Source organism: Scyliorhinus torazame, chromosome 8 (assembly GCF_047496885.1).
Source record: "Scyliorhinus torazame isolate Kashiwa2021f chromosome 8, sScyTor2.1, whole genome shotgun sequence".
Lineage (NCBI taxonomy): Eukaryota > Metazoa > Chordata > Chondrichthyes > Carcharhiniformes > Scyliorhinidae > Scyliorhinus > Scyliorhinus torazame.
The window spans coordinates 107,460,881-107,484,662 of record NC_092714.1 but is presented as its reverse complement, the minus strand read 5'-3'; the positions used below and the strand labels follow the sequence as shown (position 1 = coordinate 107,484,662).

Genomic DNA, 23,782 nt, shown 5'->3' with positions numbered 1-23,782 from the left:
GGTTCGCGATGCTCCGCTCCCTCCAAATTGGTGTCATTGGGATGTGCGCTGCGTGCAGTCGCAAGGCAGTGGGCACGTCATCAGCCGGCTGACCCGTGATGCTCTGCCCCCGATGGGCTGAGTTCCCGATGCCACGAATCTGGGGCGTCATTCTCCGCCGGCGGGAGTCTCCGTTTGCCGGCGCCCGGGGGTTTCCCGACGGCGTGGGGCTGCCCCACAATGGGAAACCCCATTGACCGGCCGGTGTAACGGAGCATCCCGCCGGCGGGTCGGGGCAGAAATGTGGCGGGGCGGGATGGAGAATTTCGCTCCTGGTGTGCCGGCTGAGGACAGTATCCAGCGCTGCCACACTCGTCTGGGATACGTGCCGCTGGCCAGGGGCTTCTGCTAGGGCTGGGGGGAGTGGTGGGGGGTGGCCAGGGGATTGACTGTGGGGTTGGGGTGGGCGGGTTAGGGTTCCAGCACGGCCGGTGACATGTTTTCCGGCACGACCGGTGCAGCTAGTCAGCCCTCCACATGCGCGGCCTTGAACCTGCCGATTCTCCGGCCGTTTTCCGCACAATCCACAGATTTTCCATGCTAGCTCCTCACCAGAACCAGAATCGGTGAGGGGTTCACGCTGATTTTCCTATCGTGAATCACCCACGGATTCTCCGTTGGCACCGGCACTTAGCATCAGGAATGGAGAATTCCACCCCTTATTTTCCATCTCCATAAAGGGATTGACATCTGTATTCCAGGGCTGAGTTCTGCATACATTTACTTGCACTCTCCCTACCTAGCTGTTTATCTTTCTCTCTGTGGTGGTATGTATTAGGGGTAATACGGTACCTTTGAAGCCGAGAGGCACCGCCATTTTGAGTCCCGGACACCACGCGGGGAGGTTGGGAGCCGCCACCCTGTGACCCCCCGGCCACATGCAATCCATGGGGGCGGCCATTTTGTCCGCCCCCGACCGCGTGCGATCCATGGACGCCGCCATCTTGGCTGATAGCCAAGGACCCCAGCATAGACGGCTCCACGGGGTCTGAAGAAAACGCCGCGATGCAACAACCACGACTGGCTTCGGTGACCCTGGACCAATCGCGGCCCCGGACGCTCCAAACGGCAACAACTACGGTGCTGGTCAACGGGTACGAGACTCCATGCCTGATCGACTCTGGGAGCACGGAAAGTTTTATCCACCCGGTTACGGTAAGACGCTGTTTTCTTTCCATTCGTCCGAGCACCCAAAAGATTTTCCTGGCAGCCGGATCCCATTCCATAGAGATCAAAGGGTTCTGCATCGTGAACCTAACGGTGCAAGGGAGGGAGTTTAAGAATTATAGGCTTTATGTCCTTCCCCAACTCTGCGCTCCCACTCTCTTAGGGTTAGATTTCCAATGTAACCTCCAGAAACTAACGTTCCAATTCGGCGGCCCAATACCCCCACTCACTATCTGCAGCCTCGCAACCCTCAAGGTTGAACCGCCTGCCTTGTTTGCGAACCTCACCCCGGATTGCAAACCCGTCGCCACTAGGAGCAGACGATACAGCGCCCAGGATCGGTCGTTTATCCGGTCTGAAGTCCAGCAGCTGCTGAAGGAAGGCATAATCCAGGCCAGCAATAGTCCCTGGAGAGCACAGGTGGTAGTCGTGAAGACCGGGGAGAAGCAGAGGATGGTCGTAGACTATAGTCAGACATTCAATAGGTACACGCAGCTCGATGCGTACCCTCTCCCCCGCATATCCGACACGGTCAATCGGATTGCTCAGTACAAAGTCTTCCACCGTGGACCTCAAGTCCGCATACCACCAGCTCCCCATCCGCCCGAGTGACCGCATGTACACGGCCTTCAAGGCAGACGGGCGGCTCTACCATTTTTTAAGGGTCCCATTTGGCATCACGGAGTCTCGGTCTTCCAACGGGAGATGGAACGAATGGTTGACCAGCACGGTTTGCGGGCCATGTTCCCGTACCTCGACAATGTAACCATCTGTGGCCATGACCAGCAGGACCACGACGCCAACCTCCGCAAATTCCTCCAGACCGCTGACGCCCTGAACCTCACCTATAACGAGGAAAAATGCGTTTTTAGCACCAACCGTCTGGCCATCCTGGGATACGTAATGGAGTGATAGGCCCCGACGCCGAACGCATGCGCCCCCTTACGGAATTTCCCCTCCCCCACTGCTCCAAAGCCCTGAAACGCTGCCTGGGCTTCGTCTCTACTACGCACAGTGGGTTCCCCAGTACGCAGACAAGGCCCGCCCGTTAATCCAGTCCACTACCTTCCCCCTGTCGACAGAGGCCCGCCAGGCCTTCAGCCGCATCAAAGCGGATATCGCAAAGGCCACGATGCATGCAATCGACGAGTCCCTCCCCTTCCAAGTCGAGAGCGACGCATCCGATGTAGCTCTGGCGGCCACTCTCAACCAAGAGGGCAGACCCGTGGCCTTTTACTCCCGGACCCTCCACGCCTCAGAAATCCGCCACTCCTAAGTGGAAAAGGAAGCCCAAGCCATAGTGGAAGCTGTGCGACATTGGAGGCATTACCTGGCCGGCAGGAGATTCACTCTCCTCACTGACCAACGGTCGGTCGCCTTTATGTTTAATAATGCACAGCGGGGCAAAATCAAGAATGACAAGATCTTGAGGTGGAGGATTGAGCTCTCCACCTATAACTATGAGATCTTGTATCGTCCCGGAAAGCTGAACCGTCCGATGCCCTATCCCGCGGCACATGTGCCAACGCACAAGTAGACCTCCCAAGCCCTCCACGAGGACCTCTGCCACCCGGGGGGGGTCACTTGATTCTACCATTTTGTGAAGTCCCGCAACCTCCCCTACTCTGTTGAGGAGGTCCGTACAGCCACCAGGAACTGCCAAATCTGCGCAGAGTGCAAACCGCACTTTTTCAGACCAGGTAGAGTGCACCTGATAAAGGCTACCCGTCCCTTTGAACGCCTCAGTTTGGATTTCAAAGGCCCCCTCCCCTCCACTGACCGCAATGCATACTTCCTAAACGTGGTGGACGAGTACTCCCGTTACCCCTTCGCCATCCCCTGCCCCAACATGACAGCGGCAACAGTCATTAAAGCCCTCGGCACCATCTTTACACTGTTCAGTTTCCCCGCGTACATCCATAGCGACAGGGGGTCCTCCTTCATGAGCGACGAACTGCATCAGTTCCTGCTCAGCAAGGGCATTGCCTCGAGCAGGACGACCAGCTACAACCCCCGGGGGAACAGTCAGGTAGAGAGGGAGAACGGTACGGTCTGGAAACCGTCCTACTGGCCCTACGGTCCAGAAATCTCCCAGTTTCCCATTGGCAGGAAGTCCTCCCGGATGCCCTCCACTCCATCCGGTCGCTGCTGTGTACCACCACTAATCAAATGCCTCACGAGCGCCTCCTGGTCTTCCCTAGGAAGTCCTCCTCCGGAACGTCGCTGCCGACCTGGCTGGCAGCCTCAGGACCCATCTTGCTCCGAAAGCATGTGCGGGCGCACAAATCGGACCCGTTGGTCGAGAGGGTTCACCTTCTCCACGCAAACCCTCAGTACGCCTATGTGGCGTACCCCGACGGCCGACAGGACACGGTCTCCCTGCGGGACCTGGCGCCCGCCGGAAACACACACACCCCCAAAGACCGCTCCATTCCCGGGTGCATCGGTCCTCCTCCCGTGCCCGCCCAGGAGTAAAGAAACAGGGACGAACAGCGCAACGTTCCCAGAGACAACAGTGCCCAAGTCAGCACCTGCACCACCACCGAGGCTGAGGCGATCGACAAGGATGACCAGGGCACCCGCTCGACTCGTGGAATCCGCGTGACAAAAATCTGTAAATAATTCTGACAAAACCTGTACATAGTTAACGGTTGGGCTAAATGCATAGCCACTGTATGAAATTAGTTCCAGGACCAGCCTTGTAAACCCCTACCACCATGCGACCCACCACCCCGCCGGGTTCTTTTTTAACAAGGGGTGAATGTGGTGGTATGTATTAGGGGTAGTACGGTACCTGTGAAGCCGAGAGGCTATTGGCAGACAGGCACCGGGTCCTGGTTGGATCTGCCGCCTGCTGGCTCCGGCCAGTAAGGCGGAGCATAAGAGCCCGGGTTCTCCCAGCAGCCGCATTCTGTAACTGAGCTGCTGGGGAACAAGTCTTGCTTAATAAAGCCTCGATTGACTTCATCACTTCTCGACTTGAGTGAGTAATTATTGCGCTACACTCTCTTAATTTAACTGAAGTGAATTTAACTCTATAGTTGTTCATTGTATATTTTAGTACCTTCTTTAATGTTTTTGTTTAAAGGAGTTAGCATCTTCCAAGCTTGAAGTTCTTTTGAAATTGGTGATGCAATGTACCCACGTCCAGGTCAGTGGGCGTCATTCTCCGACCCCCCCAGCTGGTCGGAGAGTGGCTGTTGGCCGCCGTGAATCCCGCCCCTCATGGTTGCCGAAGTCTCCGGTACCGGAGATTGGGCGGGGGCGGGAATCAGGCCGCGCCGGTTGGCGGGCCCCCACGCTCAATTCTCCGGCCCGGATGGGCCGAAGTCCCGCTGAGAAATTGCCTGTCCCGCTGGCGTAAATTAAAGTAGGTATTTACCGGCGGGACAAGGCGGCGTGGGCGGGCTCCGGGGTCCTGGGGGGCGCGCGGGGCGATCTGACCCCGGGGGGTGCCCCCACGGTGGCCTGGCCCGCGATCGGGGCCCACCGATCCACGGGCAGGCCTGTGCCGTGGGGGCACTCTTTCCCTTCCGCCTCCGCCACGGTCTCCACCATGGCGGAGGCGGAAGAGACTCTCCCCACTGCGCGGGAAACTGTCAGCGGCCGCTGACACTCCCGCGCATGCGCTGCCCGGGGATGTCATTTCCGCGCCAGCTGGCAGGGCAACAAACGCCGTTTCCGCCAGCTGGCGGGGCGGAAATCCCTCTGGCGCCGGCCTAGCCCCTCAATGTCGGGGCTCGGCCCCCAAAGATGCGGAGCATTCCGCACCTTTGGGGCGGCGCGATGCCCGTCTGATTGGCGCCGTTTTGGGCGCCAGTCGACGGACATCGCGCCGTTGGGGGAGCATTTCGCCCAGTATCTATATATTGTGCTGGATTCTCCGCCACCCGCCGTTGGTAGCGGAGTTCCTGATATGGCGGAGAATTCAACGTCAGGCAGAAAATGGTATCGGTGTCCATTCCGATTCTCCAGTCCCTCTCCAGCAGCGGGCTCCATGCCAGTGGGAGGATGCTAATGGTCATTTAAATGCATTTGTATCCGATTAACCAGCTCAACATCTGATTCTCCATGCTTCCGTAATGCTCTGACCTTCTTGGCGTGATTCACACGGGTGTGGATTGGTGCGAGCATTTTCCAGCATGGCCCTGACACGGTGGACCTCGCGGTGGGCCAAGAGGATACGTTGGTGCCCCCAAAGCCCATCGGAGGGCTCCTCACAATGCAAATCCTACCCACCCCACCCCACAGATGCCCCACCAGATACTCCTCCACCACTCCCCTCCCCCCCCCCCCTCCCACCCGCCTGCCACTCCATTCAGAGAACCCCACCTCAGAGACCTGTTGGGGTATCTGATGGGGTGCTCTGAATGGAGATGGGGTTCTATGAGATGGGGTTCTCTGAGATCGGGTCCTCTGAAATGGGGGTCTCTGAGATGGGGGTCTCATGAGTTGATGGGGGCCTCTGAAATGAGGGTCTCTGACATGATGGGGGTCTCTGAGATGATGGGGGTCTCTGAAATGATGAAGGTCTCTGAAATGATGAAGGTCTCTGAGATGGGGGTCGCTGATTGGGGAACACTCATTGGGGGATCACTGATGGGGGGATCACTGATTGAGGGGTGTCTCTGAGATGGAGTAGTCTCTGAGATGTGGAGGTCTCTAATATGGGGGTCTCTGATATGGGATTCTCTGATATAGGATCTGGGGCGAAATTCTCCGGTATCGGCGCGATGTCCGCCGACTGGCGCCCTAAACGGCGCAAATCAGTCGGGTATCGCGCCGCCCCAAAGATGCGGAATGCTCCACATCTTGGGGGGCTGAGCCCCAACCTTAAGCTGGCGGAAAAGGCCTTTGGTGCCCCGCCAGCTGGCGTGGAAATTACATCTCCGGGCGGCGCATGCGCGGGAGCGTTAGCGGCTGCTGACGGCATTCCCGCGCATGCACAGTGGAGGGAGTCTCTTCCGCCTCCGCCATGGTGGAGACCGTGGCGAAGGCGGAAGGGAAAGAGTGCCCCCGCTGCACAGGCCCGCCGGTGGATCGGTGGTCCCCGATTGCAGGCCAGGCCACCGTGGGGGCACCCCCCCCGGGGCCAGATCGCCCCGCGCCCCCCCCAGGACCCCGCGCCGCCTTGTCCCGCCGGTAAGGTAGGTGGTTTAATCTACGCCGGCGGGACTTCGACCCAGCGGGGTGTCGGAGAATCGCGCCCCTGATGTGGGAGTCTCTGATATGGGGGTCCCTGATATCGGGATTTCTGACATGGAGGAGGCTCTGATATGGGGTGCACGATTCTCCGATCGCGGGACAGAGTGTCCGTGCATTCGTGAATGCCGTCGCGTTTCACGATGGCACGAAATGGGCGCGGGCACTAGCAATTATGACCCCCACAGGGGACCAGCACGGCGCTGAAACGGTTCACGCCGTTCCAGCCTCACTTGCTGGCGCACACTGGGGGCGGCGCCAACCCACGCATGCGCAGTGGCGACACGCCAACCCGCCCATGCGCAGTAGCTTTATGGAACGCAACGGCCCTGACGCAACATGGCGCGGTGGTTCTGGGGCCTCACGCGCAACAAAGCAGGGGGGGGGGGAGAGGCCGGCCCGCCGATCGGTAGGCCCCAGTCGCGGGCCAGACCCCGTCGGGGGCCAGTCCCCGAAGGAGGCCCCCCCCCCCCCGGGGACGGAGCCCCCACAGGCTGCCCCCCGACCCTTCGTGCAGGGTTCCCACCGGCAGCGACCAGGTGTGGACAAGCATCCTGGAATCAAGTTCCACCTGCCATTTTTAAAGACTGCCAAATTTGTCCCCATGTTGCGACAAGAAAATCTAGTCCCACATCTCAACATGAGGTTATGCAGCAGTTTAAAATCTGACGAGATACCATAGTGCCTGATGATTCTAAACCAATAGAATATTGAATGTTGGGGCCTTAGTGGATAACATACAAAGTTAATCTTTGTGAGACCGTGAAAGTGAATTAAAAGACAAATAAATGTAAACATGCATAATTAAGGCAGTGAAAGATTGTTGTTGTTGTTTCTCCATCTTGGCCTAGTGGTGCACAAGGCAAACTTTCATTTGTTTCCATAGCGAGTTTTACATAGAACAACTTTGCTCTGCTGTTGTCAGAAGCTTGGAGCTTGAGGGGCACCACTCCACCAGGCATGGCTTAGAGATAGGGAAGCCATCCACTGTGCCACAAGATCTCCTGGTAGCAGAAGGACAACACAATAAATCTCTGTACTAAATCGGGTGTAGTTGAGAGTAACCAGCAATGAAACAAACAATAGCAACCCAGTGTGAAGTTACCATCGACTATATTCACAGCAGAGGGCTTAGTGTGTCTGGAAGAAAATAGTTGGAAAATCATGTGCAATGTATGCTGAAATTTCCAATTTCTGCCCCTGGCAGCTGGGTTTTTCTGCTACCTCTTCCTGAAATTGATTTGACCTTGGTTGGGATACCAGTGCATGTAAACGTTGATGCCATTTTGGAGAGAGGAAAGTCCTTGCAATATGAAATTGTAAAACTGGCATTTGAAAACATTACTTGGGCATCCACTCACTCTGTTGGAATCATTGGTCACCGCAAGGTTTTGTCCCTCAGTGGAGGGGACATGTTCAATTATGTTTTTAATGATTCTTTTCCAGCCAGCATCTGAACTAGCTAAACATACGTTCATACTTTCCCGTTCCCTAGCCCTGCACTCACATCTTTCTCTCATTTCTCTCCTGTCTCCCCGATGCCCTCTCTCAGCTAATCATGTCCATGTGACCCACTATTCCCACTGAACTGCTGCTCACCAATGCTTCCATGTTGCCAATTATGGCAGATGGCTGTCTCCCTTCAGATATTGTTCCTCTATCCTTTAAATCAGCTATAATCACTTCCTTCTCAAACAGAAACTATGACCCCCACCATCCTTGCAAACCAACCCCTTGGGCGGGATTCTCCCGTGATTGGCGGGGTGACCCGTACCGGCGCCAAAGAGTGGTGTGAACCATTCCAGCATCGGGCTGGCCGGAAGGTGCGGAATCCTCCGCACTTCCGGGTGCTAGGCCGGTGCTGGCGGGGTTGGTGCCGCACCAACCGGCGGCGAAGGGCCTCCGCCGGCCGGCACGAGTTGGCACATGCGCAGGAGCGCCAGCATGTTCTGGCGCATGCGCAGAACTGCTGCCGTGTTTCCTGCGCATCTGCAGGGGGTTTCTTCTCCACATCAGCCATCGCGGAGCGTTACAGAGGTCGGCGCGGAGGGAACGTGGGCCCCCACGGCACAGGCCCACCTGCAGATCGGTGGTCCCCGATCGCGGGCCAGACCACCATGGGGGCCCCCCTGGGGCCGGATCCCCCCCCCCCGCTTACCCTGCTAACCGCCCTCCGAGCCAGGACCCGCCGGTATGGACCTTGTCTATTTCACGCTGGCGGGACCGGCCGAAAACGGGTAGCCGCTCGGCCCATCGGGGCCCGGAGAATTGCCGGGGGCGCCGCTGCCAACGACCCCCGACTGGCGTGGCGCGATCCCTGCCCGAAAACCGGCGCTGGAGAATTCGGCAACCGGCACGGCGCTGAAGCGGTTCACGCCGTTCCAGCCTCACTTTCTGGCGCGCACTGGGGGAGGGGGAAATCCATTCCTTTTTTTTCCCTGGAACTTCATGTTTTCATCACTCCAATCAGATTTCCAACTCTGCGAAGATATCAAAATGAAATCGCAGAATCACAGAATAATACCGTGCAGAAGAGACCCTTTGGCCTATCGAGTCTGTACTGACACATAACCAAAGTAACAAATGGCATCCTGTGTGTCTCTAACAAAGGGAAATTGCAACCTTTGACACAATTGACCATAATCATCCTCATCCAACGCCTCTCCAGTCACCCATTTTGATGGGCCTGTTCTCACCTGGTTCTATTATCTATCAAATCCTGGCAAGAAAATCACTTGCAATGTCTTCTCTTCCTGCTTCTACACCAGTACCTCTATTGACTCCCAGGGTCCATTCTTGCCTCCCTCCTATTTCTCACCTACATGCTGCCCCACACAACTCATTTGAAGGCACATCATTGACTTTCACATGTACACTGGGGACATGCTGCTCTACCTCATGCCCACCTCTCTCGACTCCTCCACTTTTGCTAAATTATCAGACTGCTTATCCAACATCCAGTACTGGATGAGCAGAAAGTTCCTTAATTAAATATTGGGAAGACCAAAGCATTATTTTTGGTTCGAACCCTGTTTCCTAGCTGTTGACTCCATCACTCTCCTTTCCAACAGTCTCAGATTAAGCAAATCTGTTCACAAATTTGTTGTTACATTTACTCCTGAGGTGAGCTTCTGACCTCATTTTTTAATTTATGTATTTTCAGATTCATTCCGTCACTAATATCACCTACTTTCAGCCCACTAACATTGCATGACATCACCCCTGCCTCAGCTCATCCTCTGCTGAAACCTTCTTCCATGCCATGATTATCTTTGGATTTGACTATTCCAGTGCACTCCTGCCTGATCTCTCACTTTCTACCCTATGTAAACCTTATGTCACCCAAAACTCTATGTAAACCCCTTGTCTTAACTCCCAAGTTAACAGCAAGTCCTGTTCCTCTAACACCCCTGTGCTTGCTGACATACAGTGGTAACATCTTGACTTTGTAATTCTGACCATTGTTTACAGATCCTTCCATGACCTTACCCTTCCCTGTCGTAACCTCCTACACCCCACAACCTTTTCAGATAACTGTGCTCCTCTATTAGTGGCCACGTGTGCATTGCCAATGACAATTGCTCCACAGTTGGTGGCTGTGCATTCAGTTGCCCATGCCGCAAGCTTTGGGATACCATTCTTGCACTTCTCTGCCTCAGAGCACTCCTTAAAACCTTTGATCCAAATGTTATTCATCTCACTTAATATCTCCTCATGTGGCTTGGTTTTTTAATGCTCCTGTGAAAGGTCTTGGATGTTCCATTACATTAAAGGTGCTATATAAGTATTCATCCTTGTTGCTCTTGTTTTGAAGTAGGAACTCGGCATCCTTCCTGCTTCTTGATGTTGAACTCACTAACGAAAAACACATCAAAGTTTCAATACCGTGCCTGGTAATCTTCCCTCGGAGGAATATCCCCCTTTAAAGATGTATCAGCACAAAACTCAATTTAAGTGAATCAATGTCACTAGAATTTGAGGTTTGGCTTAAAATTAAGACTGAGAGCAACAACAGTATGTAATGCGAATTATTCACCCATTGAAAATAATGCTTCTTTTAATAACACATCTGTTACCTATTTATTTCAGGTGTAATCTCATTTTTGGTTGAAGATGAAACACAGCAGCAGCAGCAGCTCCCCGAGTGCAATAGCTCAGTGGAAAAGTTGGATAATGAACAGTCAGTAGCAAACGTGACATCAACGGCATCTGAAGCAATCAGTGATGCAAATTGTGGTATTTTTCTTAATATAACTAATTATTTTTATTTTTTTAAAAATATATTAATTCAACATTTTCAACAGATTTTCAACAGACCTCCCCCCAACAAAAAAAAAAAGAAATAAGAACACAGCAATCAAAAATTATACAAAAATTATACATTGGATTTCCCCCATATACAATAGCCCCCCCATATGACATTTAAAAGCACCAATAGGGAAGCCCCCCGACCCAACCAAACGCCCCCCCAAAAAAAAACCTCCCCCCCCCCCCCCCACCACCCCTGGGCTGCTACAGCTGCTGACTTCCTCCTAACGCTCCGCGAGATAATCTAGGAAAAGTCGCCACCGCCTGAGGAACCCCTGCACATACCCTCGCAAGGCAAACTTTATCCTCTCCAGCTTGATGAACCCTGCCATGTCATTGATCCAAGTTTCCACACTAGGGGGCTTCGCATTTTTCCATAATAGCAAAATCCTCCGCCGGGCTACCAGGGACGCAAAGGCCAGAATACCGGCCTCTTTCGCCTCCTGCACTTCCGGCTCGTCCGTTACCCCAAATAATGCCAACCCCCAGCTCGGCTTGACCCGGGCTTTCACCACCTTGGACATAGTCCTCGCAAAGCCCATCCAGTGCCGGGCACGACCAGAACATATGGACGTGATTTGCCGGGCTTCCCGAGCACCTCCCACATTTGTCCTCCACCCCAAAGAAACTACTCAACCTCGCCCCTGTCATATCCGCTCTATGAGTAACTTTGAACTGTATTAGGCTGAGCCTGGCGCAAGAGGAGGAAGAATTAACCCTACTCAGGGCATCAGCCCACAGACCCTCATCTATCTCCTCCCCAAGCTCCTCCTCCCACTTGCCCTTTAACTCCTCCACTGAGGCCTCCTCCTCTTCCTTCAGCTCCTGGTAAATCGCCGAAGCTTTGCCTTCTCCAACCCATACACCCGAAATCACCCTGTCCTGAATCCTCTGTGCCGGCAGCAGCGGGAATTCCCTCACCTGCCGCCTCACAAACACCCTCACTTGCATGTACCTGAAAGCGTTTCCCGGGGGTAACCCAAACTTCTCCTCCAGCGCCCCTAGGCTCGCAAACGTCCCATCGATGAACAGGTCCCCCATTCTTCTAATCCCTGCCTGATGCCAGCTCCGAAACCCCCCATCCACCCTTCCCAGGACGAACCGATGATTCTCCCGAATCGGGGACCAAACCGAGGCTCCCACCTCGCCCCTGTGTCGCCTCCACTGCCCCAGATCTTCAACGTCGCCGCCGCCACCACCGGATTCGTGGTATACCTTGTCAGCAAGAGCGGCTGCGGTGCCATCGCCAGCGCCCTCAGGCTCGTGCCCACACAGGACGCCATCTCTAACCTCTTCCACGCCGCCCCCTCTCCCTCCATTACCCACTTATGGATCATCGCCACATTGGCTGCCCAATAATAGCCGCACAAATTTGGCAGCGCCAGCCGCCCCCTGTCCCTGCTACGCTCCAGAAACACTCTCATCACCCTCAGGATCTTATTCGCCCACACAAAACCCATGATGCTCCCACTTACCCGTTTGAAAAAGGCCTTGGGGATCATAATGGGAAGGCACTGGAACACAAAGAGAAACCTCGGGAGGACCGTCATTTTGACCTACTGCACCCTACCCGCTAGTGAGAGTGGCAGCATATACCATCTTTTAAAATCCTCCTCCATCTGCTCCACCAACCACGTCAAATTGAGCTTGTGCAGGGCCCCCCAACTCCTAGCTACTTGGATCCCTAGGTACCGAAAGCTCCTTTCCGCCCTCTTCAGCGGTAGCTCGTCTATCCCCCTTCCCTGGTCCCCTGAATGCACCACAAAGAGCTCACTCTTCCCCACGCTGAGTTTATACCCCGAAAAGTCCCCAAACTCCCTTAGGATCCACATGACCTCCGCCATCCCCTCCACTGGATCTGTCACATACAGCAACAGGGCGTCAGCATACAACGACACCCGGTGTTCCTCTCCCCCACGGACCAGTCCCCTCCATTTCCTGGACTCCCTTAGTGCCATGGCCAGAGGCTCAATTGCCAGTGCAAACAACAAGGGGGACAGGGGGCACCCCTGCCTCGTTCCCCGGTACAGCCGAAAGTACTCCGACCTCCGCCGATTCGTAGCCATACTCGCCACCGGGGCTCTATATAGCAGCCTGACCCAGCTGATGAACCCCTCCCCGAACCCAAACCTCCGCAACACTTCCCAAAGATACTCCCACTCCACCCGGTCAAAGGCCTTCTCCGCGTCCATAGCTGCCACTACCTCCGCTTCCCCCTCCACCGGGGGCATCATAATCACATTGAGGAGCCTCCGCACATTTGTATTTAATTGCCTACCCTTCACAAATCCCATCTGGTCCTCATGAATCACCCCCAGGACACAGTCCTCAATTCCCGTAGCCAGCACCTTTGCCAGCAACTTAGCATCAACATTGAGGAGCGAGATCGGTCTATACGACCCACATTGCAGTGGATCCTTGTCCCGCTTCAGGATCAAAGAAATCAGCGTCCTAGACATTGTCGGGGGCAAGGTCCCCCCCTCCTTCGCCTTATTGAAAGTCCTCACTAGCAACGGGCCCAGCAGGTCCACGTATTTCCTGTAGAATTCAACCAGGAACCCATCCGGCCCCGGGGCCTTCCCCGCCTGCATGCTCGCCAATCCTTTAACCAGCTCCTCCAGCCCAATCGGCACCCCCAAACCAGCCACCTCCTCCTCCTCCACCCTCGGGAACCTCAGCTGATCTAAGAATCGTCGCATCCCCTCCTCCCCCGCTGGGGGCTCAGACCTGTACAGATCCCCATAGAAGTCCCTAAGTACCTCGTTTATTCTCACCGCACTCTGCACCGTATTCCCTCCTCTATCCTTAACTCCACCAATCTCCCTCGCTGCCTCCCTCTTACGAAGCTGGTGTGCCAGCATCCGACTCGCCTTCTCCCCATACTCATACGCCGCCCCCTGCGCTTTCCTCCATTGTGCCTCTGCTTTCCCTGTGGTCAACAGGTCGAACTCCGTCTGGAGGTTCCGTCGCTCCCTGAGTAGCCCCTCCTCGGGGGCCTCTGCTTACCTCCTGTCCACCCTTAAAATCTCCCCCACCAACCACTCCCTCTCCCTCCCCTCTCTCTTCTCCCTGTGGGCCCTAATGGAGATTAGCTCTCCCCTGACCACCAACTTCAGCGCCTCCCAGACTACCCCCACCTACACCTCCCCGTTGTTGTTGGCCTCCAAATATCTTTCAATGCACCCCCGCACCCGCCCGTACACCTCCTCATCCGCCAATAGTCCCACATCAAGGCGCCACAGCGGGCGCTAGTCCATCTCCTCCCCCAACTCCAGCTCCACCCAATGCGGGCCATTGAGATGGCTATGGCCCAATATTCCGTTCCCTCCACTTTCGGGATTAGTGCCCTACTCAAAATGAAAAAAATCTATCCGGGAGTAGGCTCTATGGACGTGGGAAAAGAAGGAAAATACCCTGGCCAGCGGCCTGACAAACCTCCATGGATCCACTCCCCCCATCTGGTCCATAAACCCCCTGAGCACCTTGGCCGCAGCCGGCCTCTTACCCATCCTGGACCTAGAGCGGTCCAGTGCTGGGTCCAGCACCGTGTTGAAGTTCCCCCCCCATTATCAAGCTTCCTGCCTCCAGATCCGGGATCCGACCCAGCATGCGTTTCATAAATCCGGCATCATCCCAATTCGGGGCATATACGTTCACCAGTACCACCCGCACCCCCCCTGCAACCTACCACTCACCATCACATATCGACCTCCATTATCCACTACAATATTCATTGCCCCAAACGACACCCGCTTCCCTACCAGTATTGCAACCCCTCTGTTCTTCGCATCCAGCCCTGAATGGAAGACCTGCCCTACCCATCCCTTTCTCAGCCTAACCTGATCTGCCACCTTCAAATATGTCTCCTGGAGCATAACCACGTCTGCCTTCAGTCCCTTTAAGTGCGCCAACACCCGGGCCCTCTTGACCTGCCCGTTCAGGCCCCTCGCATTCCAAGTTATCAGCCGGATTGGGGGGCTACTCGCCCCCCCCCCACCCCCCCCGGCCGATGAGCCATCTCCTTTTCTAGGCCAGTCACGTGCCCGCGCCTCCCGCACCTTCCAGTCCCCCAGGCGGCGGACCCTCGCCCCGACTACCTCTCCTACTTCCAGCTCCCCTTTAGCCAATGCAGTAGCAACCCTGTTCCCCCCCTCCCCCCGCTAGATCCACATCTAGCCATTTTGCTCTCCCCATGACACTCCCGTAAGTCAGCTGACTCCTGCTGACCCCGGCCTCTCCCGCCATTCCATCGACCCCCCCAGTGTGAGAATCCCCCCTCCCCTTGGCAATCAGTGTGCGCTCCTCTCCAGCACCACCCTTCCACCCCCCCGGCCCCACCCCCATCCTTCCCTAATGCAGGAAAAAGCCCGCGCTTTCCTGAGCCGGCCCTGCCCCCTCTGGCGCAGCTCCTTTTTTCTTCCTCCGTGGGGGCCTGCCCCTCCAACACCGATGCCCCCACTCTCCCACAGCCCCCACATCAGATCCAATCACCCATCCCCACCCAGCACTCAAACCAAAAGAACATTCCCCAAACGTAATAAACACAGTGAATACAGTAAACATCCCCCCACGACAAACCCTCAGTTTGGGTCCAACTTTTCAGTCTGTATAAAGTTCCATGCCTCATCGGGCATTTCAAAATAGTGGTGCCGATCTTGGAAAGTGACCCACAATCGCGCTGGCTGCAGCATACCGAACTTCGCCTCCTTCCGATGGAGCACCGCCTTAGCCCGATTGAAACCAGCTCTCTTCTTAGCCACCTCCGCACTCCAGTCCTGGTAAATTCGGATCTCCGTGTTCTCCCACCTGCTGCTCCGCTCTTTTTTGGCCCATCTCAGGACACACTCTCTGTCCATAAAGCGGTGGAACCTCACCACCGTTGCGGCCCCTCTGGAGAGCCCAAAAGTCCGTTCCCGGCGGGAGCTGCCGAACGTGTGACCTACCTAGGCATAGCCGCAACCGGAAGTCTATAACTAATAATTTTAAGCCTCAGCCTACTTCTTGATTGGGACAATTGTACAGGCTATATCGCAGTTCATCATTTATAGGCCATCATAGGTGTTTAGAAATTATGTGGACTGTGGCACTGTTCAGAAATGCAGCAAACACTTTATTTAATTTATCCTGCAGGCATATCAGGTCCTTTGGGTGCAAAAAGCCACCTGTTCCTTTGAGCGGTTTAGACTCTGACTGAGACACTGCAGTGGTAGAAAGGATATGTTATCACAGACATCCAAGCTTTGTATTGATTGTTTACTGCCATGTCAGGCAGGATTCCAAATGAACATGAAATTAATGCAACCTGCTTGGATTGGAAGTAATTACACTCCCAGCTCAGTAAAAATGGTTCCTTAAAGTTAGTAGACCTGGCTAACTTTTGTAATTAAAGAGAACTTTTGCCATATGGGGAGCATGACACTGAAACTTGCCCTATGGCATGTTTGCTCCCACTAAGTTCATTAGTTCTTGTGGGTAGAATTAGACAGAAACAACTTCAAATTTCTTTTTGGTGGATTTAAAAGGTTAGTAGGAAATGTGGAGAAGCACCATGAGATGTGATACTCTGCTATACAGACCAGGTGTATGAGGAGTGGTTGAGGACTCTGGGTCTGTTGGGGTTTAGAAGAATGAGGGGGGAGCTTATTGAAACTTACAGGATACTGCGAGACCTGGATAGAGAGGACATGGCGAGGAAGTCCACTGGTAGGAGAAACTAGAACCCACGGGCGCAACCTCAGACTGAAGGGACGATCCTTTAAAATAGAGAGGAGGAATTTCTTCAGCCAGAGGGTGGTGAATCTGTGGAACACTTTGCCGCAGAAGGCTGTGGAGGCCAAATCATTGAACATCTGTAAGATAGAGATAGATAGGTTCTTGATTAATAAGGGGATCGGGTTATGGAGAGAAGGCAGGAGAATGAGGATAAGAAAAATATCATCCATGATTGAATGGCGGAGCAGACTCGATAGGCCGAGGGGCTTAATTCTGCTCCTATGTCTTATGGTCTTATAGATGTTCCCTGATTCCTCCAGTAGACTATTGTGAGAAATGTTCACATGACTGCTGGCTTAGGTATCCCTGAGACATGGAGAGCAAAATATTAGCCGGTGTTCCTAATTAATAATGTAGAGAACTCTTCTGGTACATGTGTCATCATGAGGATACCAAATAAGTTAAATCCATTAGTCTATAACTATTCAATATCTCTGAAGTATTTTGTACAATTTTGGGCACGGCACCTTAGGATTTTGGGCACGGACATCTTGAAAGGAGTGCAGTGCAGATTCACCAGAATGTTACCAGGGCTCCAAGAGTTACGTTATGAGGAGAGATTATATAGTCTTGTATTCCTTGGAATGTTGAAGATTTAAATGCCTGCATTACTATTGCTGATTGCATAGGAGGTGCTATTCAGGAAACTTACAAGAACAGGCTTCCCAAGCATCCTGTAGAATTTACTGCATGAAGCCTTTAAATTGGGTTCCTGCCCATATATGATTGATAAGTCTGCTTTTTCAGAGCTGAAGCCGATGGGAAAAGGTGTATTGGTGAGTGAGAGAGGGTGTGGGTGGAGGAGATAAACTCAGGAATTGGGGTGCAGAAGTTTACCATGTGTGGAGTGGTGTTTGATGGCTGGGTGGAGTGGGGAACAGATTATTGTGAGGGGACATGGTTTACTGGGTAGATTGTTGGGTCTGAAGCACTCTTGCTCTTTCATTCCCAAAATAGTGTAATAACGAACAAAAACAGAAAATACAGGACGATCTCAGCAGATCTGACAGTATCTGTGGAGAGAAGACGGAGTTAATGTTTCGGACCTCCTTTAAGTTGCTGAATTTCCCAACTACTTGAGGTAAAAGTAGAATGGATGTTCAAATGCAGCCTCGGTTTAAGGACAATCCCACTTCCATTTGCCTGACCCTTGTCATGGCTCCATTAAAATTGGCAGTAGTGGGTTCAAGGTTAGATATCTGGTTTTAGATTTCTTGCATTTTATCCTCTGCCACAACGTTTGCCCCCCCCCCCCCACACACACACACATACACACACACTTTTGGGAGTTGAAATTCAGCCCCATGTTAGCTTAGAATTTTGAGGGTGTATATTCGGTGTGTGTCCTGGAGCATTTTCAATTTGATTCTATATTTCAGTGAAATCTAATGAAGGATACCTTTTCAGACATATTACTTAGGGCTACCGCAAAAACAGCCCTGTCAATATGTTACCTTTATTGCACAATCATCAACTCCTTCATTTACAAGCATTTGCTTCTCATCCACAAAAACAGGCACAAATCACTTTTGAGAAGATTCTGCAATTCATTCTCCAAGGCATTCCCCCCACCTTTACCCTAATATATTTGTATGTTTAATGGCAATGCAGATAATGATTCCTTAACCATTCCCATTTAAATATCATCTCATATTTTTCCACGGTGGCCCTCGGTGGCAGGGTGTTTAGCCATTCTCACAGCTGAGAATTTAATTTCAGTTTAAGACAAAATAAATCTGGAAAAAAGACTCCCACTAGTAAAAGTGACCATGAAACTGTCAGATTCTTGTGGAAATCCAAGTGTTTCACTCGTGCACCTGAGAGATGGAAACCTTCCACCCTTACAGTGGCTCCAAACCTACATTGCCAAGGGTAAATCTAAACTGCACTCTGAAGTGGATTGAGCAATCTGCTTAGTTGTATCAAACCATTAGAAAGAATCAAAAGAATTAAACGAGATAGACCACTTGGCTGAAACCTAGACATCAAATCTGGACACCCCAGCTTCATTGGCCTACGAAGTGCTCATCACTAACATCTGCCAACTGGTAGCAAAGCTGGGTGAATTGTTTCACAGGCGTGTCAAAAAGCAGCCTGGCATAAACATATATGCAGGAGAATAGGATTGGCCAATAGAATGCTGGCTTTGCCAGTGTTGACTATATCCCAAGAAAGGATTTTTAAAATGTAGACTACTTAAGCATAAATCTTGCATAAGTTGCCAATGTAGCAGGTGTTTATTGTAATTATTTATATTTAGAGTACAGTGAAAGAAAAAGTTCTGATTATAGCACCCCTTATGGAATAACGACCTGTTCAACAACAGTCTATCACTCTTAATGTCTTAGGAACAATACTTTAAAGTAGATATTGAATAACAGGCACATAACATCTCTGCATGGAATTTTGACATTTAAAAAAATAAATTTAGAATACTCAATTAGTTTTTTCCAATTAAGGGGTATTTAGCGTGGCCAATCCACCTACCCTGCACTGCCCTGAAACCCACACAGACACGGGGAGAATGTGCAAATTCCACACGGACAGTGACCCGGGGCCGGGATCGAACCCGGGTCCTTGACACGGAATTTTGACATTACCCATATTAAGTCACATTGTACTCTGCACTCCTGCCTGTTTCCAGCTTACTGCAGCCACTAAACACATGGACTGGAACATCTCCATTATAGCAATTATTTTCAGTTACAATTAGTATTTATATCATGCATAAATATGCATAGACAGAAACATTGTTATGACAATAGCTTGTTAGTTTTGAATATCCAAAACTATGATCTCCTCCATGAAATATGCGGGGCATTCTGTGGTGCTGTGGGTAATGTCCCTGCATCTCATAGAATTTACAGTGCAGAAGGAGGCCATTTGGCCCACTGAGTCTACACCGGCCCCTGAAAGAGCACGCTTCCTAAGCCCATACCTCCACCCTATCCCTGTAACCCAGCAACCCCTCCTAACTTTTGGACACTACGGGGCAATTTAACGTGACCAATCCACCTAACCCACACATCTTTGGACAGTGGGAGGAAACCGGAGCACCCGGAGGAAACCCACACAGACATGGGGAGAACGTGCTGACTCTGTACAGACAGTAACCCAAGCCGGGAATCAAATCCGGATCCCTGGCACTGTTAAGCAACTGTGCTGACCACTGTGCTACCGTGCTGCCCCATCTGAGTGAATAAGTCCAATTTCAAGTCCCAAACAAGGTAATAATAATAATCACTTATCGTCACAAGTAGCTTTCGATGAAGTTACTGTGAATAGCCCCTAGTCGCCACATTCCGGTGCCTGTTCAGGGAGGCCAGTACGGGAATTGAACCCGCGCTGCTGGCCTTGTTCTGCATTACAAGACAGCTGGTTAGCTCACTGTACTAAACCAGCCTCTGGTGAAAAGGTGTTTTCATAATGCAACCAAACAGTGATTATCAAACTGCAAATCCTTCCAACACACAATAATGTCAATGGTAAGAACAGAAGAGATTCCTGGTCAGCCATGTGATGGAAAGAAGGTTAGTGCCTCCGTCATCACTACCATAGGTCCAGACTATAATGTGTATGTAAAAATGTATGTTTTGCACAGCAACTCAGACTCCCTGAGTGAACTGTAACACCACTGCATCTAATATTATGGTAATTGCTTCAAAATTGCTCAGGATAAATACCATTGATGCAATTAAAGCATTAATTGTGAAAGTATATTTTTTTACTCTCCAACACGACAGAGCAGAACAAATTCTACAGAGTTTGGTTTTACCTGGAGATTGATGCTGTTCCAGCTCCACCCGAACAATGTCTGTGTGTAGCCTGTGCTGTGCAGGTAAGAGAAATATAAGAAAATTAGCTGCAACAATATTCGAAAAGGTAAATAAATGTGATCAGAATATTAATATTAGTTCCAAATCAAAATAGCATTCAGTTAATTACAACGAGAATAATCAATACCCTGAAGTTATTCAAAGGCAGTGATCACAGTGGGTGTGTGATGGGCAGGAGGATAAGAAGTCAGATGACAATGCTCAAGTATTTATTGCTGCGACTGAAACACTAAAATGAGATTATGGCCTTGAAATCAGTCTTAGATGTCTTTTTAACATGATGTATTGCATTGTTGCCAAGACTGTTTTATTTATTTTGCGCTACAATTTTTGATCTGTGTTTTGGTGAATACTGATGGGGACAGGACCTCTATTACATAGTGCCACCACTATCGTCAATTTATTGTGTGATGCCTCGCATTTTATGCTCTCAAAATTTATACAGTCAGTGGTATATTGTGACGATTGTCACAGGTGACCAATTTTTGTTAATCGTTATGGTATTGACATGAGCAACCCAGAGATCGAGGCTGAATATCAACGTAAGAAAGTGGTAAGTTTGGATCAGGTTAAAGTGCGAGAAATTTGTTTCCCGACCCTGACATACCTACTTCTAGTTTTAACTGAGGTTGGAAGTCACCATGCAGGTTTTTAGCTTTAACTGCACTAGGCCGGCATTCCAGAGCATTGTTTGTTTCCCAATCTTGTCCTGTGAAGTGTTGTAATGTGAGAATTTTGAGGAGCACCCTCTACTTTCTTGTTATTGTATTGTAATAAGAAATGTGGTCCGTGCAGCTGATGTTTGTTTTGTGTGATTTCTTTCTGGTTCATCTTTCCCAATGCAAATACAGTCATTGTTCCATCTTTAAGTAACAGTGACAATGCACTCGGATGTAGCAAGTGCATTAAAAACAAAACTCGGAAAGAGCTGTCTGCTGAGAGTTTAGCATCGGAAGAGGAGGCTCTTTGTGACTTGTTTAATTTGGTGTCGACCCACAAAACCTGGCAGATTTCCTCAGATTATTAACATTTTTAAAATCTAAATGCTCCAATTCTTTTGATTGTCTGGCACAACTTTTATTCTGCGTAACATCCCTTGAAAAGCAGAATGGGACATTCTCCCATGGGGTGCATTCTTTAGAGACCCAAACAGTGTAACCCTTCATTCAGGTCAACACTTTGCACAGAAACACATCCAAAGGAGCATCTGAAAACAGAGGAGCATTGTGATGCCATTTTCAGTGTTACAACTAATAATCAAATAGCCAATTATTATCTTTATTATAATAATAATAATCGCTTATTGTCACAAGTAGGCTTCAATGAAGTTACTGTGAAAAGCCCGTAGTCGCCACATTCCGGCGCCTGTTCGGGGAGGCTGGTACGGAAATTGAACCGTGCTGCTGGGCTATTATCTCGCTTGCTCTAATGCTGTAACTACATAACAAGGCCAAACTGAGAAGTGCCTGCACGACCATCCAATTTCATGCCAGTGAGTGCTAACTTTTCTTCAGCTGCATCATTTTAACAATTTGAAAATGTAACTATTTCAAAATCCAACATTGGCCTTTTCAGTGAATTAGGCCAAGGCCCAGGGGGGCATTAATGGGGAGTGACCAAGGGATGAGCTGTGGGGGCGGGATGGCCCCCCGGGACCAGGGTGTCCAGGCACTGACCACCAATGCTGCGGCCTGCAAAGCAGCCATCTTGCTGCGCACCACACAGTGACACCAGCTGTATGGGTGCCCTCACCCCACCACCCCTGCACTCTGTCATGATATTCAAACACACACATCATGATAGACACACCAACAGACAAATCAGAACACACAACACCACAACCAATCACAGAAAGATATAAAAGCACAAACACGACACCTGGTGGTCAGTATTAGCTGGAGACGAGGACCAGGACAGACCTGCTACACGACACACTCAGGGAGACAGCACGTGCAGAGTATCCAGAACGAACTGTATATAAGAGTTAAAATAAAATAGAGTTGTACCACATACAACTGTGTTGGCTCATCTGTGCACCAGAGCACCCAACACCACATGGTACAGGAGTGGATCGATACCTGCCGGCATACCTCAGTGTACACAGACAACCAGCAGTGCCCAGGCAAAATGATAGAGCTCCCGGTTCCGCAGCCGCTCCAGTGCCACGGCGATCTCCGCGAAAACTGGCGGCGATTCCGGCAAGTGTTCGAATTGTTCCTGGTGGCAGCTGAACTCCAAGACCTGGATGATAGCGAAAAAATTGAATTTCTCCTCACCATCGCCGGTGCAAGGGCAAGAGAAATATTCACAAGGTTCAGGTTCTTCAGGAGGCAGCAAAGGTACGATTACCAGGCAGTCCTGGACAAATTCTCCAAGTACAGTGAAGAAAACGCAATCCAATCGGCAAGTAAAGGTAAGAAAAGCGGCAGTACTCACCTCGTGGCCGGGATCCCGGAGCCCGAATTCCCAGAGGCCGAAATCCCGGGCCTGAGAGAGGGCTGGGTCGAGGTCGGCGGCCATCTTGCTAAAGGTATCACGCTAGCACAGTTGCGCGAGCAGTGCGCAGAACCGGAAGTTTCGTTTGCGCATGCGCGAGATGCTGCGCATGCGCAGTCAAGAAAACGGCCATCGGTAAAGGAACAGCGATCTGAGCATGCGCAGTCGCTTCCTACGTGCTACATACCGAGCGTCAGGATGTCAGAGGCCCCAGACCGCACCAATTTAAAGGGGAAACGTCCCGAATCCAATTTAAAAGGGAAACGTCCCAAATCAAAAAAACAAAAATCTGTTAAAGCTGTAAAACAACCTTCCCTCACCTGGAATGACAGCACATTGCCGCAAATTGACCCAGGAGATGAATTTGACCTCCGAAGAACCCTCCGACAAGCAGTTACCTACGCACAAGCCGATGATTCCGACCTCGAATACTTCGATGACGATCTTTACAGTGTTTCCGGACCTCGCGAGCCCAATGATAGCTCCGTGGTCCTATACGACTATGACTCGGACGAACCTTTCGTGTTGCACATTGGCGGCCCCCACATTGAATCCGACGCAGATGTGGATTCATTTTTCGGATTTGAGGATCTTCAACCCAGCAGATATGACGTCCCAACTTATCAGTACCGGATGATGCTGCAGCCTGACATTAACAGACAGGGAGTGGTGCAAGCACACGGAGAGCGCCCTGCTGCCACACAGAGCGTGGTCCACGTCCCGCTCAACGTTCCCGACTCTATGAAAGAAGACATGCAAGACTCCAGAACGCAGTCCTCGCATGAACCAGAAGTGACTCCAGAGTCACAAGCCTCCACAGCAAGCTCGTGGACAGACTCCACAATTGCAGAAACGCAAGACTCCAGAGCACAGTCCTTGCACGAACAAGAAGTGACTCCAGTGTCACAAGCCTCCACAGAGAGCTCGTGGACAGCCTCCACGATAGAAGCAACGCAAGACTC

At 51.6% G+C, this 23,782-nt stretch overlaps 1 protein-coding gene across 1 annotated transcript in view; it reads left to right on the top strand.

Moving 5' to 3' along the window:
• Positions 1-23,782, top strand: part of LOC140428025 (cilia- and flagella-associated protein 47-like) — a 1,060,448-nt gene that overhangs the window by 670,751 nt on the left and 365,915 nt on the right. The window contains exons 51-52 of the mRNA XM_072513997.1: positions 10,498-10,644; positions 20,232-20,326. Of these exons, the coding sequence (XP_072370098.1) occupies positions 10,498-10,644; positions 20,232-20,326 (242 nt within the window). The remainder of the gene's footprint in view (positions 1-10,497; positions 10,645-20,231; positions 20,327-23,782) is intronic.